Source organism: Chironomus tepperi, unplaced genomic scaffold (assembly GCF_022539635.2).
Source record: "Chironomus tepperi strain 1889 unplaced genomic scaffold, CSIRO-AGI_Ctep_v1 contig_177, whole genome shotgun sequence".
Classification (NCBI taxonomy): domain Eukaryota; kingdom Metazoa; phylum Arthropoda; class Insecta; order Diptera; family Chironomidae; genus Chironomus; species Chironomus tepperi.
In genome coordinates this window covers 2,037,189-2,057,104 of record NW_027226299.1, presented here as the reverse complement: position 1 = coordinate 2,057,104, position 19,916 = coordinate 2,037,189, and the positions used below count along the sequence as shown (strand labels likewise).

The following is a 19,916-nucleotide window of genomic DNA, read 5'->3' as shown; positions in this document are numbered from 1 at the left end:
ATCATAAAAAATCAGATTTTAAGTAACTTCCGAGTGGCCGGAGGGTGCTTTCCTAATCCAGCTTACTTCAAGCATCCCGATCACCAACTCTGCCCGAAAGTGTAGCAAGAGTATAGAAACATGATCCCGAGACATGAGAATAATACATCTGGTACTCTGACAAATATTTTCTCTCATTTATTTTGTCACATAAACCTTACTTTGAACTGATATCAAAGGAACTTTAAAAGAAAATTATTATTTTTTGCTCAGTCTCGATTTAAATTTTCGAAAGTGAAAAGGTGTCTTAGACAAAAAATTAAGAATATGCTTAATCGAAGATATACGTTCGACGGTCAACCAATTTATTTAGTAAATTTTCCTCGAATTTTTGTGTCATAAAATTTATTTGTGCATTATTTGCATTTCTTTAAAGCTTGGCGAGCATGCATCTGAACTACATCGACAAATAGAAATTCAAGATTTTTATACTATACGACAGCAGTGTGTCAATGCTGGGAATTTATTCGAAGATCGTGAATTTCCGGCAGAAGATAAAAGTCTTTTCTACTCACGGCCAGCGGATAGACGATATAAGTGGCTAAGACCATTTGAAATTTGTAAGGATCCAAGATTTTTTGTGGAAGGATACTCTCGATTTGATGCCCGACAGGGTGAACTTGGTGATTGCTGGTTTCTTGCTGCAGTTGCAAGCTTGACTCAGGATGAGAAATTATTTTACAGAGTTGTATACGCTGACAATAGCTTTAAGGAAAATTATGCTGGTATTTTCCATTTCTGGTAAGTATGACTGCAATTTCATGCTAGAATTTCAATTCCTATTTTGATTGTAGCTTCTGGAGATTTGGAAAATGGGTTGAAGTTGTCATTGATGATCGCTTGCCAACCTATAAAGGACAACTAGTCTACATGCATTCACCTAATAAGAACGAATTTTGGTCAGCACTGCTTGAAAAAGCTTATGCCAAATTACATGGAAGCTATGAAGCACTAAGAGGTGGTAACACAAGTGAAGCACTTGAAGACTTTACTGGCGGAGTGTCTGAAAGATTTCAACTAAGTAAAGCTCCTGCAAATTTATTTGACATCATTGAAAAGAGAACTAAGAGGAACTCAATGATGGCTTGTTCTATTGATCCTAACCCCCACGTTATTGAAGATAAGACAGCTCAGGGACTAGTCCGTGGTCATGCTTATGCTATAACAAAGGTTCAGATGATTGACATTGTTACACCAAATACTAAAGGAAAGATACCGTTGCTGCGATTAAGGAACCCATGGGTAAGCAATTGTGTTCAGCAGTACATAGTCGAATGCTAAACCTTTAATACTTTTAGGGCAATGACATTGAGTGGACTGGATCTTGGAGTGACAAATCACCTGAATGGCGCTATATCCCAGACTATGCAAAGAAGGAAATTGGACTAACCTTTGAGCATGACGGGGAATTCTGGATGTCTTATAAAGATTTTCTTAGAAATTTCGACAGCTTAGACATTTGCAATTTAACTCCTGATTCATTTTATGATGATCAGCAAGCATCAAGAAAGAGACAATGGAATATGAATGTGTATGAAGGTCAATGGGTACCAGGAATAACAGCTGGTGGATGTAAGAATTTTATTGATACTTTTCATCGTAATCCACAGTATGTGATGAAATTAGAAGATCCAGATGAAGATGATGACATTGATAAGTGTACAGTCATTGTGTCACTGATGCAGAAGTATCGCAGAATGAAGAGAAGTATGGGGCTGGACTTTCTGACCATTGGATTTGAAATTTATCAAGTTCGTGAGACTGACTTGGACCAAAAACCGCTGAAAATGAATTTCTTTAGAAGCAATCGAAATGTAGCAAGAACAAATGAGTTTATAAATCTACGCGGAGTTTTTGGACGTTTTGAATTATCACCTGGACATTACTTGATAGTTCCATCAACATTTGAACCAAATATGGAAGGAGAATTCCTAATTCGAGTCTTTTCCGAAAGTAAGAATGTCTTTGAGGAAAATGATGAGACAGTTAGATTGGCAGATGTGGATAGAAGAGTTATAAGTGATCTTCCTGATGTAGTAGCACCGACACCTGAGAGATTGTCAATTGAGAAATTATTTTATGAGATAGCTGGTACTAATGCTGAAATTGGGTGGATAGAGTTGAAGAAAGTCTTGGATCAGTTTATTAGGAAAGGTTTGTATCACTTCTGTGTTGCTGCTCAATTTGTATTTCATACATTTCTCTATAGAACTCATGAAAGAAGGCAGAAAAGTCACATTCACAAGTGGCTATCCATTAAACTCAGAAGCCAAGGATAATGCCTTAATTGAAGTCATTGAAAGTCCTTTCCAAAACTTTTTGAAAATAGTCCGTGAAATATTTTGCTTCAGACATAAAAGGACTGAAACTCATTTACCAGACAGTGGTGCAGTAGAGGGATCTAATAGCCAATTATCTGCTACAGCTGCTCAAAATGGTAAGTTTTAGTCCAAGTTTATTTTATGAGTTGAGATTGTCTAAAATTCAATTTCAGAATCTGAAAATGGTGGATTTTCTAAGGACATGTGCCGTTCAATGGTGGCAATGCTGGATGTTGACAGGTCTGGAAAGCTTGGATTAGAAGAATTTAAGACCTTGCTGTATGAAATCGCTAAGTGGAAGGTAGTTATTAAATTCGTCAGTGCCAGAAGAATTTCAATTCATGCTTCTCTCAAATTTCAGGCTGTATTCAAGCTCTATGACAAAGACCAAAACAATAAACTCGATACTAATGAGCTGCGTGATGCCTTAGAATCAGCTGGTTATCGTCTTAATTATCAAATTCTGACCTCACTTCTTTATCGTTATGGATCTCCTGATAATACAATGTCTATTGATGATTTCATCATGTGTGCAGTCAAAGTTAAAACAATGATTGAGCGATTTAAGGAAAAAGATCATCATAACAGAAATACTGCGACATTTACAGTCAATGAATGGATTGCGAGAGCTCTTTATTCATAAGATTGATTTATTGTATGGTGAAATTTATATTTGTTACTCGGTGTTTGTTTGACTGTTGACTGATTTTATATTTTTGTTATTTTGACCCGCACATGACTAATGGTGTCCGCATGGTGGCTAACTGGATAGTATAGTCAAAATCAAGTGATATCTGCAACCACTTAGTAATCATTTGTTTTTAACTAAATTGTCGGTTGACCACCATACGGACAGCATTTGTGATTGTGCTGATCGGTATGTTAATACTTTTAGAAAGTAAATTTTTGTGAGTAATCTTGTGTATATTTAAGTATGATAAGGAATTTACTCACTAATGGCTTTATAATCTACTGAATTTGTTAATTTTATGAGAGCAGAGTAATACTACTTGATCTTTTCAGTTCTAAAATTTAGATTTAATAATGATTATGCCAATTTAAAATGCAGATCTAGTAGTCTGAGTCAAGCTACATCAAGTTAACCAAACATGCATTATAAGGACAGTTCAACACTCAATCCAATTTTATGACCGACTTGATGCCGTTCAGGTGACTGATTTTCTCTACTGCCGTGGTGGGCAACCTTTTTTTCGTGTCACATTGCTCTAATCCAACTCATCTGAGTCAGAAAACGTTTGTTCCTCAATAAAACCTTTTAGATTGCGGTTGTCGTCATTTTTTTATCATTCACAAGTCTGACCAGATAAGACTAGACATTATTTTTATTAGGATTTGACACAAAATTTAATTGGTTGCGAATTATGTCTGACAGAAAATCAATCTATTTTTATTAGTTTACTGTGATTTATAACTCAGTTAATACTATTAAAATATTATAACAGCCATAAAGCTCAATGAATATTTTAACGTCTGGTCAAATAAATCCTCGCGACTCTTGCACAAGGAATTTTTCAAGATTTTGTCATAGTAGCCGTAAGGTGCTCATTTATTTCCCATGCCAACGCATATTTACATATTCTAAATCAAATTAGTGTGTAGGAGTCGGATGATATCATTTCATAGCTGCATAAACAGTACAAAATGACAAACAATGAACAGATCTACAAGATAACTTGATGTAATAAATCAAAAGCCAAAGGAGTGGCTTCTAACGCATCTATTAATTTTTCTCACGGCGAATCTCAAAAGTCTTCTTATTTATTGATTCCAAATTTTGCATTTTATTAGCACCTAGAAAAATTAAAACTCCTCAAAATAAGCAATTCATAGCAAAGTCAATGCCATCATTTTCATCACGTAGATGCCCATCAGCTGTTTGCGTGATGTGTATCCATTCTAATTGACCTACAAAATCCGATTGTGTAATTTTAAAATACACACTGGGAGCAATTTCCATATTGCATCAGACACGGCGTCTCATCTTATTATCCGAGCAAATTGTCAAATTATTCGTGTTAATGGTATTTTTAAGATATAACTAATTACCAATATGCGTATAATAGTCAAGTTAATATGTTTGGTAAACTCATTTAAAAGTCTAAATAATTTCATTGTGCAGCTATAATTCATTCACGTGCTGTGAAAAGCTATGTAAATTTTAAAGATAAATCAGATGGGCTGCTCCTTAAGTGATCTTTTTCGCAAGTTTTTTGACCTTGTTTTAATTCAAAATTTCAACGAACTTTCTAAATTCAAACTTAAATTTATTTTAACGAACTTTTCAAATTTGAACTAAGTTTTCACAGCAAAATCTGAAAGACAAAGGAAATTGAAAACAAAAGCATACTTTGTGTTTTTGAACTCTTTAAATTCTTTGCAACCTTTTATTTACGAAACATTCAAATTTCTCAATAAAATTTTTACACATTATATTTAACAAGATATTTCATAAAGGAAGAGATGGCTTAGAAATATCATAAAAGATTTAAAATGGGTAGATTAAACAGACATCATTGAGATTTGAAGATGAAAAAGAAGAATAAGAGAAATGAATATGAAATAGTATTTAGCATCACACACAGTTCATTCATGAATGGCAACAATATTAATCAATCAACTGATGGCTGATGGCTATAAAAATGTTGATTAATAGTCAATCTAGTTGATATGATTTAGAATCGTCCGAATGGTCTGGCTGGTCTGAGTTGTGGGGCAACAGCTGGCAATGGCAATGGTTCGACTGGTTTTGGGAGATGAGCGCCTTCGGCTCTGAAACCATTTTCATCAGCGATGTATGTGACTGTGTAGACGATGCCATCAGGGCCAGTGTATGAGTAGCTTCCTTGCATGACTTGAGCTTCTACGTTTGTGCCTGGGTTCTTAAGATATCCTTGTTCATCAGCTCTGATTCCGTTGGATGTTTCGTAGCTGAATTTGTGAATTAAAAGATTTTTAATTAAAATTACAGACTCAGTCGTGATCAACTTGACCCATTTACCTGGAGACGTATGAGTTATCAACTGGATTTAAGTCATAAACTTGTTTCAAGATAATTGCGTCTTTTTCAAAGTTGGATGCTGGAACTGGACGGAATTGAGCAGATGCGCATGCAACAGCAATCGATAAAACAATCTATAGAGTATATTGGAATTAATTTAATTAATCATTCTAACTAGCTGCTTATGTATATGAAATATTGAAATGGCTGCTTATAGTAAAGTGCTACGAGGTATAATAGGTGATTCAAGATAGAATATGGGAGGTGCAATTGCTGTTATTTATTGATGATTACACCTGCTGTTAAGATGCAGTCAACTTCTAATGCAATTCTCAATGAGCAATTGGATAATTTAATTTGCGAATATTGAGTAATGAGATATAATTAATAAGTTTGGCAACTGATTTGTGTTGGATGTGATTGAAAACTTTAAAAATGATCAATTTTGAGCACTTAATTATGTGAAATCTTATGGACAAAGATCAATGGTGCTTTCATGGCTAATAATAAGCCCAATTTGTGAAGAAATAATAGATTCCTACACTTCGCGGCCTTGTCTGCTCGAGAAGATGGCTTTGGGAATTTTTCGTAAGCATAAAATTTACTTAGTCACTTGAAATTTAAATTTACAAGCTTTGAACTGTCTAATTAAAAATTTTTAAGTCATTTAAATTGTAATTTTTTATGATTGTTTAGCTATGAGGCAATTTCCTGAGTTCTATTAGATGTAATTACTGTGGTAATTGCTTTAATATTTAAAAATGTTTTGAAATTAATTAAAATGTAGCTTTTGGATGATGCGGGGCTATAGCCACTAAACTGAAATTAGTAGAGATTGAATTCCAAAATTGCTTCATATTGAGCATGCAATACATTGTAAAAATAGCCTACTTTCAGGTCAATACTTCCTTATCTTTTGATCTACCAGATCAATAATATTCAATAAATTCTAGTCTTATTGCTAAAAGAGCCCCTAAGGATCGATAATCCTAAATTATCATTCTCTATTAACAATATTTCACTTTATCTCTTGATCTTTAGCTTTCCTGCCGAGCACTTCTCTTCATTATCTATCTCATGCTCATCCATTGATCAATGCAACACCATAGATCAATTCACACCTAATCCTGTTATAGACCAAACGATTGTGGTCGGCAAATGATCGCCAATTTGCATTCATTTGCATATATTATGGCTATCAAGATGCCTCCTGCTGTCCATTTTATTAAATTATTGGCTTCATTCTATGAAGTTCAGTTATTGAATTTTTACGATCTCAAATTTGCATTAAAGGCTTTTTTCCTTAGAAATTTTAACTTAAAGTCATGAAATTGCTTCATAAATTGAAAATTATATAAATCCTCAATAGATCTAAATAAAGTTCAGAAATGTGGCGATAAATTTCTATTAAGGTGCATCGTGCAGGTTGGGCAATGCAATATTTTAATAATTTTTATGGAACATCACAAATTGCATCTTCAAAATATCACTTGCACAATTTATTTAAATGCAACAAAATAAGGTGAGAAACATTCAGGTATCTCCGATTGAATTTATTAGCACCATTAGCCTTTGGCTCATTTATTCTCACGCCGTACACGCTTGATGTAAATAAATTACACTATTAACAGTCACAATAATTAGTTTATGATGTAATCCAATGAATCGTCCTGTTTTTTAATCCTCACAGCACTTAATAATATTTTTGTAAGGAACTTACAAGGAATTTCATATTGAATATTTTTTTGTAAATTCTTTTACTTGACTGAATGAACTAATCAAATTGAAGTTTTAGAGTGTTTTGATTTTTTATGGGTCTGTGCATCGGTTTTTATATTAAAAAAATGATCCACCACTCATACTTACTGTGATGATTTTACTTTTGTTTTTTTTTTTCATTCCTAGATGCGGCTTCTCTCACTATACACGAAATATGATGAGCTACAACAACAACAACAATAAATAAAGAGCATTGAGACAGTAGTGTTAAAAACGCTAAGTTAAGTTAAGGCAGAAAATGATTTTTTTTAGAGTTTACGGCCAACATCTACTCAACAATTTGTAATATAAAATATATTTTTTTCAGCTTTAATCATACCACACTCTTTGCTATACACAGTCGGTTGTTGCAATACTTACTTGTTCGGGTAAAGGAGGCTGGAACATTTTTTACTTACTTGCTTCTCTCGATGATCTTTTTCTTTCGCGATCATATTCAATTACTATTCCATAAAATATATCAAACTGATTAGGCTGTAAATCTATATCAGCTGTTGATGTTACGCAAGTTCTGTGGATTATTGCACTAGTGATATAAAAATTTATGGACTTTAAGGAAGGCAATTTAGTGACATTTAGCTTTAAATTTTCAACTTAATTAATCATAAAGATGGCAAATGACAAAATTAGTCTGTGACACTTCTCACAGATTTTTGAGTGACTAAGGAACGTCAAGGCTGTAAATAAGTCTTCCAAATTTAGTTCCAGAATGCAAAACAGTAGCAAACAAGTTGCCATAAAGAGCCGAAAAATTATGACACTAATTTGAAATTAATCACAAAGGATTAATTCTGATGCACTGAGATTGTCATTTTATTCTCTCATCGATTGTCATGTACTTAGTGCTTTAATAATGTCTTGTTCTGAAATTGCATGATATTCTTGTAAATGCAGAGATTTTGGTTCGATTCTTGCAGTTCTATAGATGAACTTAATGTCAATCTTCTTATGGACACCATTAACATTAAGTCCCGATCAGGAATAATTCCCCATCAACGCGTAACCTGCTGAAAAGTAATTTCATGGCAATGAACATTAAGATGAGCCATAAAAGACATGAAAAGCCACAAGAGACCTATGCCTTGCGATAAATTTACATGATCTTGAAATGATCGATTAGCCAAAATCGATCGCGAATCTTCATTTTAACAAATAGCAATCATGCCTTGAACTTTGAAAGTTCAGGAGTTATTTATGCTTTCCGAATTTGAAATTTAGATATTAATACTGTTATTTATGCCTCATAATTCAAATATGAATGGTGCTCTTTATGCAACTGCATTAATTAAGATTCACAAGACTATGACAACCCCAAATTTTGCAATATAGCCTCATCTAAATCACACAATGGCAAAGAATCACCCCAATACCAAATGTGTCACTTCGTAGGTGTGATCAAAAGACACCGAAAGTTCCTTGAATATTGAATTAATTAAATACAGGTTATATATATTGTGCTGACTACAAGAAGTGATTTTTAATGATATGCAATGGTTACTAAAATGCACTTTTTGTCATAAACAAATCGATAATTAAGATAAGCATAAGTAAGCCCACTTAAAAGCTCATTACAAGTGATTGTCACTAAACTCAATTGAAGGTCATTGAATTAAGAATGACAGAAGTGCAATATTCTTAATCATATCCAACTTCATGGGTGTTCTTCAACCCGGATTAAACCTCTTCCTACACAACCTTCATAGAATTCATAAAATAAATCAGGAGCCATTCATGAATATCACGTTACAAGTTATTTCTTCCAAGAAGCTCCGTCACGGTTTTAACGGAAATTCCAACTTTGAAATATTTCGCATAATTTTCTTCATCATGTTCAACATACTTTTCAGCCACTCCCTCATTAAGCAAATAATATTTTGATCGCGAAGTTATTTAACGTGAAATTTATATTTTAAAGATTTAAATCACATTAATTTAATTAAACGCAGAAAAATATAGAAAAACAATTATATCCACAAATCAGTGACTGATTGGGGCAATTTAAAAATGCGATGTAATAAGCTTTAACGAAGGCTAACTTACTTCTTTTTTAATCAGAGTTGGTGAATATTGTCGACGTACACTTGAAGATCTTGGATGTACTCTCCTGAACAGCAATTAGTGTGATACGGCAAGAAATCCGATTCAAGGTCAACTTGACTCTGACCTGAGGTAGAATTTCATGGAATTGACCTAATGCAAGAGTCACGCTGGTCTTGAGCTAGATTATCAGTCGTTTCTTCGTCGTGTGCCTTCCGGGTCTAGATATTATCTCTAGTACAGATCACAGTCGGTTAAGAGTTTTTATGGAAAGCTTTAATAGCGCATTATGGTTGTAGGGACGTATTCAGGATTGCAGTAGCCTCATGCATGAGGGTATTGAACACAAAATAGATGGGAAGGGAGGTTTGAAGTTGTAGTCACTCCTAACATAATCCCAAGGTACCAACTCTGTCTTCAATATTTAACCTAATAATTTTCATCTCTTAGATTTATTGCATTAAAAATGTTAAATAGATACGATGATTAATTACATGTTATAAGTATAAGAGAAACTTTATAGGGTGAAGAAGATGGGAAGGAGGCAGGCGAATAAAATGCAAAAAATAAGCGTTGTTAAATCATCAAAAAAGATTAATAAAAATATGCTACGTGAGAAGATTCTTTTTCACGACTTTAAATTACTATTCAACATCCACACGACAACGAGATCATCTGAATTATTATAAAAGCATCTCGATGCCTAAGACTTAAGCTTGTCCATAATCAATTTGATATTTTATGTAATTTTTTTCAGCTTGCGGTGCTCTCAAAAATCTGTGTGTAAAATGTATCATCAAGCCATGCAACTAGCTTGGTAAAAGGTTGAATATACATTTTCATACTTAATGCTGTTCAATGTAGCGTCAAATTGCTATATTAAATGTTAATATTGAGTTCAAGAATTTGCATCAATATGCAAATCGCAGACTTGAAAAACGCATCATTAATGACCATTAAAATCAATTTTGTAACATCGAAATGTGTTATTTATGCCCAAAAATGTACAAATTTGTCTTTTACAGGAGCAATTTAATGTCTTCTTCTCGCTTGAAGCAATTACTGAGTGTGACTATTAAATGAAGCGGAAATTGTGCAAATTTGTCCAAACTTCAAGTCAACATGCCTCATTAATTAAGAAGCAATGAAATTTTTGGGCAGCTTTGAAGTGTTAGGAAGAGTTGTTGGGTAAGATACAGTAATTAGCACATTAATGTATGGGTTCTGACTATTTTCATACTACATCCTTGATGCAACGCTTTAGAATGCGAATTCTCGAATGCAATCATAAAACTTAATATTTTTAAAGTCACTGGAACTATTAAATGAGTTATTTTTATGTAAAAAGTGCTTTCAAAAATTTTGTCGTGACTGCAAAGAGGCATTTTAATAGTCCAGAAGCCATAAATGACTCAACATGTGACTAGACCACCATCAAAAGATTCAGATGCATAAGCAAGAAGCATGGATAATCTAGGCTTAAAAAAATTTTAGCAAATAAATATTAAAAGCATCTTAAAACCAAATTACACTGGATCAGTGGTGGGTAACCAATGTGCTGCTGTTCATTAGTGGGCAGACAAACATTTATTAAAGATTTTAATAAACGGAAAAATGTCAGAAAAGCAAATTTTGTGATGAGACAGCAATTTTGTGATTGTGACCTGAGACAGGAAATGCCATGAACTATAAATCATGGGAGGTTTTGGCCGAGGCTTACAAACAAGATGTTCCGTGACACACAGGTTGCCCACCACTGCACTAGATAAAATTTCATTAACCAAATGGCATTTAAGGATATTTCAGAAGCTAATTTAATTCACAATCCACTTTACCTTCGCTTATGCATTCATCTGCAGATGAAATAAAAATTCTTCTTAAACTTTTTAGCATGAGAAATAAAAGCTATTGTTTGTATTTCTTCAAAAAGCCGGCAAGATGATGATGCATAAGAAAGAGATGAAGAAGAAGAAGTCGACGTCGAATCAAAAAAAGTGTTTCAAATGTGAAAGAAAGAAGAAACAAACATGAAAGAAAACAAGTTGATGGGAAGTCAAGGTCATATTGAATAATACCGTACGACAATAAGATACAATTGATGATTTTAATTTACTCTTGTGTGTCTCTTTTGTTTTATGCTTCCTGAGAGTATAGCAGCGCCAAAAATTTATGATGAAATTTTTTTCTAAGAAATAGAAACAATAATAAATTTTTGAATTGATTCGAGACTCTATTTCAGTGCTGTTCAACCTTTTTTAACTCATGGCACACCTTGGAGGTAAACTTTGACAGAAATCATACACAGGTCATGGCTTTTTTAATGTTTCGGTATTACACTATTGTGCCATGACACACAGGTTGGACAATTCTGCTCTATTTCAAAGAGATTTTGAGTTAGATTGATAGGTTTAAATGTGCAATGACTGATGAAGTAGTTGAAGCTTTGGGATCATTGTTACTAGAAATGAGAGAATGGATGATGGACAGCACAACAATCTGGCTTTTTAGGTTCTTTTTCTAAGTTTAAGATGCTAAATTTTGAACAAGTATGAGTTTAAGCAGTTCCATTTCATGACAATTCCCAATTTTGTCACCATCTAATCTCCTCCAAACTATACCAAAATTGCAGACAAATTATGAAAATTATACAATTATTTTTGTGTCTATTGTATAACAAAGAAATAAGATCGCCCACCCTTGAAATGAGAAAAGAGAGTTGACCCGTGATCTTTTTTTGTATACAAAACAATCCATGTGATTCTATTTAAATTAAATTTGCTTGAGATGCTTCGAGCTGATAATTAGATTTAAATTTTAAAACGGAAATAGAAGGCAGTAATTTTTTTTCTTCTATTCAAATGAAGTTAGCTTATTATTTCGAGATATAGAATGGTTTGGGATGTTGAATATGGTGTTTTGGATATTCTCAAATAGAATTCAAGTTAGCAAAGCTTTTATGCAAGCTTTGAATAACATCATTAACTAAAAGTTTAATTTTAAATCTTACTTCAATTTTTGAACTTAAAAATCAAAACTTTGAATTTGAAGTTCAAATTTTGATCAAAAATTTCAATTTTTACGATTTTATCTTAAACTTTGAAGATAAGTATTGAACTTTAAACTCGTTTTTTGAACTTTAAATTCAAATTTTGAACTTCCAGTTTACATTTTGATAAATTTTTGATCTAGAAACTTACAAAATCTTCTCTATTTTGAATTGAAAAGCATCCAACAAAAGCGCTTATTAAAATTCCATAATCCTCATTCCTAATACTTCTACATCAACTTCATTACAGCAATTGCATCAATTACCAAAGTGGGAAGATACTATAATTAATAATATCAGAATAGTATGAAGTATTAATTGCAGACTGTCATTAAAAATGTGCATTCTCTCCCAATATTTATGATGAAATTTAATCTCATATGGCGATTCAAATATCTTCATCTTTTTTCGCTTACTTGGAAGCATTTAAATAGCTAGAGATATATAAAATAGTAAAATATGTGTGAGTGAATGAGAAATGCGTATTTATTAAACAAAATAATGCAACTGACATCAAATCATTTACTTTTAATATGACGATTTTATTCAAACGAATTGAGAAATGTGGAATAAATCGCATGCTGCAAAAAATGTAAATTAAATTAATGCAAAAATATTTTCATATTTACTTAATTCTGCATAAATATCTCATTAGAATGATTCATAAGGATCATGTCATCGAGTCTAGCCTTCAATATGCCAATGAGTTGATTGTGATCAGATGATCGTGTGTTGGGACAAACAAGAGAATTAATTGGATACAAAATGTGATAAGATTGGACATTTCTGTAAGGCTTGACTCATAAAAAATTAGAAGTAATTAAGGGTCATTAGATACTCAAATATTTCAGACATCAGATATTTAAATTTGTGAATTTTTACAAGACTGCAGAGGTGCTAATCAAGCGCCAACCGGAAAATTGAGTAAGGAAACAAAAATAAATTGCATGAAGCAGAAACTAAATGCCTGCAATTCAAGATGTGTATATTAAGAAATTAGCAACTCAGAAAAATATTAATGACATAATAAACTAGCAGTTGTGTCCATTTTGAGACACTGATGCATCCAATAAAGTTGTAATAAATCAACAAATGAATAATTAGCTTGAAATGTTCTAAACGGTATGATTTAACATTGATGTCTAGTCAGCAATAGGATTAAGAAGCTTAATGTTGGCATATGATCAAAACTGTATATTTACATCATTCGCAAATGACCCCCAAAAATAAATATAGTCATTTAATTGTCGCTCAAATAAAATGATAAAAATGTTCAGCATGAAGAATGTGATGATCACGATTAGAGGCGTGGAATTTTAATATCCATCACATGTGCATTCCTATCCACATGCCATTATCAAATGCTTACAGGAATCGACACTCTATTGGTTTAGGCAGAAAAACTCATTATTTGATTAAATCATGAAAACCTGCTGATTTATTTACGTGCTGAACTTAACAGAGCATGTCCATTCTTCATTTTAGATAGCATTGATGAATCTGTTGACTAAGACATGCACGCTCTTTAATTAATTATTCAACCTTTTCCTAGATTCTTTTATAGCACCTCAAAATCTCATCCGTAGATTAGATTGACAAATGATGACTATAGCTGATCAAGACGTTCCTTCACATTAGCATGTTTTGATGCATCTTACATAATAGAACAATCAACAAAGCATCACTCAGTTTACATTAAGAACTCAACAGCTGATCATCTAAATATCAGGAAGTGTCAGTTACTCCGAAATTCTTTCCCGTTCTCTTTTACTTCTTATTCTTCTACACAAGTCACTTGACCTATGAAAGAACACAATGTAAACACCGATGAATCAATGAATATCTTATGGATCTCACATTTGGTAAATGAGTTTCACTAAATTAAAATGATGAATTAAAAGATCAATAAAATAACAAGTTCATGTCTTAATATTTTTTGCGAGTCAATAAAAATCAATCATTTACTTTGTTTCTTCTTGCTTGTGTGGATTTTTTGGCGTGAGGTTGGAATTATGGATGCAAATTTTTGATACTTAATGTAGAGATTTAAATAACTCGCTCAAATCCTGGATGGTTTTAATATTTTGTAGTTGACATGCTTATTTTGCAGCTTACATAGATTAAATAAACATCCATTGGTCCAACTTATGCTTCAGTTGATCGATCATTAATAGAAATGTTAATCTCAGCACGCAGACTGTACGTGAAAGTCATGATAATAAATTGTTCCTAATAACATCAACGAAAATTACTTATGGCCTACTCATTGTTCAGTAGTCTTACAACTGCAATAGATGATAATGACACTCCTTACTTGGATGTCCGATGGAATTTTAATCATTATAGACATTACATTACCTTGAAATAAATTGAAATTGTCTGAAGCACCCCAGGTCCTTTTGATATTTTAAAATAATTGACTAAATTATGCTGTGTGTAGATAAAATTAGTTACAATATGCCAACTTAATGGCTTAATGCTCATCTTTGGAAGAATATTGCAATTGTAAAATCAACAGCGGAAACTAAGAATGGAAACGTGCAGCGATGGGCTATCTGTGTGTCGTGTGTACCTAAAAAAATTTAAATTTTGGAAATCCTATGAACCGTATGCCGCAGTGTGTCCAACATTACTAAAGTCTAAAAATAACATTTTTGCACTGTCATAACTTCATTACTTCATATTAATCGCAACGATCAATTAAACTATTTTGCAGCAATAAACATCTAATTCCTATGACCACAGATGATGGCCAATTTTGCAATTTTGCTCTTCCTTTTTGAGTCGACAATAAAGTTAGATCCTATTACTTCTTTAATTATTTGTGTAGGTCAGTTACTTCATAAATACTCGACAAAAATTTTGTAACTGATACTCAATTTTCTTGTAATGAGTCAGCGATTATTTCCGAAAAAAGAGCCGCGAGAAATAAAGGCAAAAGATGAGGTGACGGTGAGATTCATGAACTTGACATCCAATTAAACAAGTAATTCAGTCACTTATTGCACAGGTCTTTTTTAATTTCCACCAAAAAGATTGCCTGCATGTACATAATAAATGTCAGCACGAGCATTTTTTGATGGCTTATTTTAAACTATTTTGTTTCACTCAATATGGAATGTTGATCATCTTCTAGTGCTGTACACGAGTATATTATGTTTAATACAATTTTTATATAGAAAATATGGATATGTCGAAGTCAATAAATAATAAATTTTACTTTATATAATTAACTTCTGACAAGTTAATGTGAATCATGGTCATTTATAGATGAAAAACTGGTCTCAGTATAGTTTCATGTGAGATAATTGGAGTGAAGTTGCATGAGGTGCCTTTAGCCGGTCAGGTAGGCCACGAATCGGGTCATAAGCATTAATTTCATTATTGCAAGATATTTACTTGGAAGTATCAAATAACTAAGGGTGAATTAAAGCTTGATTAAAGCTGTTTCGGTTCCATATCTGATGATTCACACGATTTTTTGCCTTATATCGAATCCAAAAATATTTAAAGCATTTTACAAAAAAATTCCAATCCTTAAATGCTTAAAGCCCATAAATTCCAATCATACATAGTTTTCATAAACCCAACTTCACCAGTGGTGGGCAACCTGTGTGCCGGGGAACATTAATGTGTCCCTGAAATTGAATGAAAATGTCGTGAATCTCAAGCCGAGATCGGTTCTGGTCGTATCTTACCATCAATATGTGCCGAAGCACAAAAAAGGTTGATAACCACTGAACTATACATTACACATCATCCAAGCATCATCACCTTTTATTTCTCAATTAGTTCCGAATTAAAACACAATAAAAATTCCTATTATTAATACTTCATATATTAATCGTGATTCCATCCTTCTTTTCATCTCATTCATATGCAAATTAGTATGTTTCATGAGAAATTCAAACGACATGATTCCTACGACTTACGCAAAGTTCATGATGTATGTTATGGTTGGCATTAAAGAATATTTCAATTAATATGTTAAATTTTATTGTTTATAATCAGATTTGATTGATGAATAAATTATAAGGAATTAGGGAGGTGAGGGTGGAGTTATTGATTTATGAGCCTGAGGAGGTTTTGTACATTTTTGGATGTTTTGTTAGCAGTAAGTAACCCCAGATAGCAAAAGTGAGTTGATCGATACAATATCCGGCATCAGGTCGTCGTGACTCTAGCTCAGTGCCAAATCCGCCACAATTTAAAGCCACATTAGCTAATTAAGAATATTATTCAATGAATTCTCTGTCAAAACTGCTCAAAACCAAAGCCACATAAATATCAAATCCAATTCATTAATTCATCCAATAAATTATCGAATTATCAGCAACAATGTAATATTTTCAATCACATACTACATATACTTACACATCAAGCAGCTAATCCAGCATTTTATTAACTAAAACTAGTGCTCAAAAGCATCAATAATTATGATTTTATTGCGATAATCAAGTTGTAATAAAATAGAAAATTTTATGTGAAGTCATACACGATGTAAAACTTGATTCCAACATTTTTCCAATCTCAGAATCAATAAGATGTTGCATCAGTTACCCCTGAGCTGAATGTTTTCTTTATTAACACCAAAAACAATCATCCACGATTCCGAAAAAATCCCCATTCTTAGCCTTTACATAAAATTCGAAAGCATGACTTAATGAAATTAACTAAAACTTTTAGGGGTCGTTCAGTTATTACGTAACGTTCTCTTAAGGGGGTGGTTTAGGGGGGTTGATGAAGATTGCTAGGGAGGAAGGGTAGAAGAGTCAAAAAGTCGGCATTTCAAGTAACGTAATAAGCAAATAGACCTAATAACAAACAAATTTGTTTCTCTTCTTCTAGAAAGATTCATGATCAGCAACATGCAGGGAGCGCTCAATGCCAAATTCTACGTCGTTTTAGCCTGCGAAAAAATTTTGATTTCTCACAATAAAGTCATAATTTTTGTTCATTCATCATTTTTTATTTGTTATAGAAATAGTTAAGAAGATGATAAATGCCTGTGTGAATATCAGCAGGAGATCACAATATTGACTGCACATGCAGTAGCTAGTTCTGGGTGATGAAAAAGAGATAAAAAGAATTTTAATTGAATTTTCACGTTGAATAATGTATGGCCGTGATATTTGAATGCCTTCTTTGTGATGTAAATATTCGTGCATTGTGCCTGTCTATTTTCTTTGTTCAAATGGAAGAAATTTGTTTATTCTTCATAGACTGCGACATTTTGTGGAATATAAATTGTAGATAGTCTCAGAAAACTTGTAAATTGACACTTAATTAATTGCTTTTAGTGACGGAACAATTTTTAAAAATTAGAGAAGATGCTATGATGCAAGATTAATAGGCTTCATGGACAGAAATCTGCAGGGGACTGATTATTTTGACTAGTTTTTGGTATAAACATGTCAAAAATAAGTTAAAGTCGTGCATCAATTGTATTTATTGATTCCAATTTGTAGCTTGATTATGGCTTTTAGATAAGAATCTAGAACTTTAAATTATGATAAATTTGATCGATTTAGAGTAAAAAATTAAGACAATTTATAAGCGATGGCAAGCTTCACATTAAGAATTTCATAAAATATCATGATCCAATAAAGTTAAATTGCTTCCATCGATTCCAAATTTAATTGATTTTTTGCTCTTTCTCTTCTACTTCTATAACAATCACAAACTCTGATCTACTCAAAATAAAATGCCAACATTTAAGCTCATCCAATTTGCCTGGAGTTCCAACCATATCAAGGTCGAACGGAGAAGAATTTCTAAGATCTCAAAAACACAATTAAAGAAATTGACTTTGAATAAAATTTTAGTATTTTCCCAAGCCTCTTTAATGCCTCAATTATTCTTCGTCGCACCCTCACAAAAAGTAATGATATATATCTATGACAAAATATTTTTATTACATGCGCATGGTAATAAATAACATCACTATGATATGTAATTTGTATAACTGATCATTACATTATTACCAAATAGTGCAAATGGGATGCTATGCAAATGGAAATAATAGAAACAATAATCAACATTTTTGAACGTGTTTGGTTCATTAATTTATTGTATGATGTCTCTTGGGAAACTTTTGTTATAAAAATGATTAACTTATTAAAATTTGAAATTTAACGAACTTTGGAAATTTGAATTTTTATAGCAAAATTATAGCAAGTTTGAAGAATCATTTCTCAGTTTTATATTTGATTTTACAAAATTTAACGACTTTTTAAGAATTTGAATTTTTATATGAAAATTATAGCAACTGCAAATTATGATTTTATTAAGCTCATAACGAGCTTGAACATGCACATTAATCGACTCTACTTAAACTGCAATTTTACTTACAATTTTTCTCTCTTTTTCAATTCGCATCGTAATGACAAATTAAAGATCATAATTTATCGCTAGCGGATGCACTGTTCATTGTTTATAAGCTAAGTGTTTTGAGTCATCATCATCACTTCATTATGAATATGTCGCGTTCAATTAAATAAGGTGTAAATATGGCATCGAGAATTAATTTAAAAAACAGTATAATTGTCGAAATTAATTGAATTAGCAATTCATATGAATTAATTCTAGTTTTTCAGGTAGAGTCACGTAACAGGATCGTCCATAATTTTCATGAATTATTGTATTTTACGCTAAACTGCATGAGAATTCTAATATTATTTATTTTCATAGAAATCATTAAGGTTTAAATATCAAATTCTCAATGGAAGTTAATAAGGTGTTTAGGCTATGAATATTCATGACTATACGTGCTGATCTGATTTCCTGACTCATTCTCTAACTCGCTTTGTTGCTGAAATATTTTTATTTTTATTATGAGTACATCCAGTTTATAATTAAATAAGCACTGTCAGTTCCAAAAATCATTAAAATATTTTTACTGCAGTTGATGTGCCGCAATTACCGCTTGATCATGCTTTATGAGGTTGTGAAATTTATTCAGTTCCAAGAATTAGATCTGCATGGATCTAATTGCTTAGTAAAATCTGTCAAAATTTGGGTTTAGGATTCAAGTTCAGCTTCATTTGTTTCCTGTCCGTGCTCTAATTTTTTGCTGGTCGTTAAAATCGTGTTAATTATTTACAGTTGAACTTTATGCTGACTATTTGATCATTTTTGCAAATAAATCTTTAAGCAGCTAGTTTCCTGATTTTTTGTGTGACTCTCAAATCCAGTAGCAGTCCTTGATGACTACTCTGCCTTCAAATGTCTATATTAGCTTCCATTACCGTGCAAAAAGTTTGCAATTAGCTTCAAAATTGCTTAATTTCTGCGTCTTACTGTGTCTGCCTGAAGACGATTGAGCATCTGACCTACATGATCGACATATCTAGGATCATAGCTTTTAATTGAATTTTATCGCAAAAAACTCAACGGTTAAGTTCATAAATCCATTTCAGCCATAAACTATTAAAGTGTAGAAAGCAAGCTCATTACATGCTTAACATAATAGCTGACTTTGTTTGCACAATCTCATGCAAAAATAAATAAGCACACATACCTTAAGCTGATGAATAAAAAAGGTTCACAAAACAATTTCATTAAATTGAAAAAAGCACTTTAATTATTTTTAGTACCCGAGGCGTATCAACATTCATAATTGACATTTGTTCCAATCCACAATAATTATTTCTACTTAATGCAAATGAAACAGAAA

At 32.3% G+C, this 19,916-nt stretch overlaps 2 protein-coding genes across 2 annotated transcripts; one reads left to right on the top strand and one right to left on the bottom strand.

Moving 5' to 3' along the window:
* The first annotated feature begins 216 nt into the window (after positions 1 to 216).
* On the top strand, positions 217 to 3,328 carry LOC139089369 (calpain-A-like). The gene is made up of 7 exons (XM_070638892.1): positions 217 to 351; positions 416 to 780; positions 834 to 1,281; positions 1,338 to 2,193; positions 2,249 to 2,476; positions 2,534 to 2,661; positions 2,722 to 3,328. Exons 1-7 carry the CDS (start codon positions 307 to 309, stop codon positions 3,001 to 3,003), a joined length of 2,352 nt encoding a protein of 783 aa, XP_070494993.1. The 5' UTR covers positions 217 to 306; the 3' UTR covers positions 3,004 to 3,328.
* A 1,400-nt stretch (positions 3,329 to 4,728) lies between these two features.
* On the bottom strand, positions 4,729 to 7,221 carry LOC139089370 (cuticle protein CP14.6-like). The gene is made up of 3 exons (XM_070638893.1): positions 7,100 to 7,221; positions 5,380 to 5,513; positions 4,729 to 5,309 (listed from the first exon to the last, which is right to left on the bottom strand). The coding sequence occupies exons 1-3, from the start codon at positions 7,109 to 7,111 to the stop codon at positions 5,054 to 5,056; spliced, it is 402 nt and encodes a 133-aa protein (XP_070494994.1). The 5' UTR covers positions 7,112 to 7,221; the 3' UTR covers positions 4,729 to 5,053.
* Between the last annotated feature and the right edge of the window lie 12,695 nt (positions 7,222 to 19,916).

Coding starts and splice junctions, on each gene's coding strand:
- LOC139089369 (XM_070638892.1), top strand. CDS start 307: ATGCTTAATCGAAGATATACGTTCGACGGTCAACCAATTTATTTA. Junction 352..415: donor ACGGTCAACCAATTTATTTA/GTAAATTTTCCT, acceptor ATTTCTTTAAAG/CTTGGCGAGCATGCATCTGA. Junction 781..833: donor GCTGGTATTTTCCATTTCTG/GTAAGTATGACT, acceptor TTTTGATTGTAG/CTTCTGGAGATTTGGAAAAT.
- LOC139089370 (XM_070638893.1), bottom strand. Junction 5,310..5,379: donor GATAACTCATACGTCTCCAG/GTAAATGGGTCA, acceptor TCACAAATTCAG/CTACGAAACATCCAACGGAA.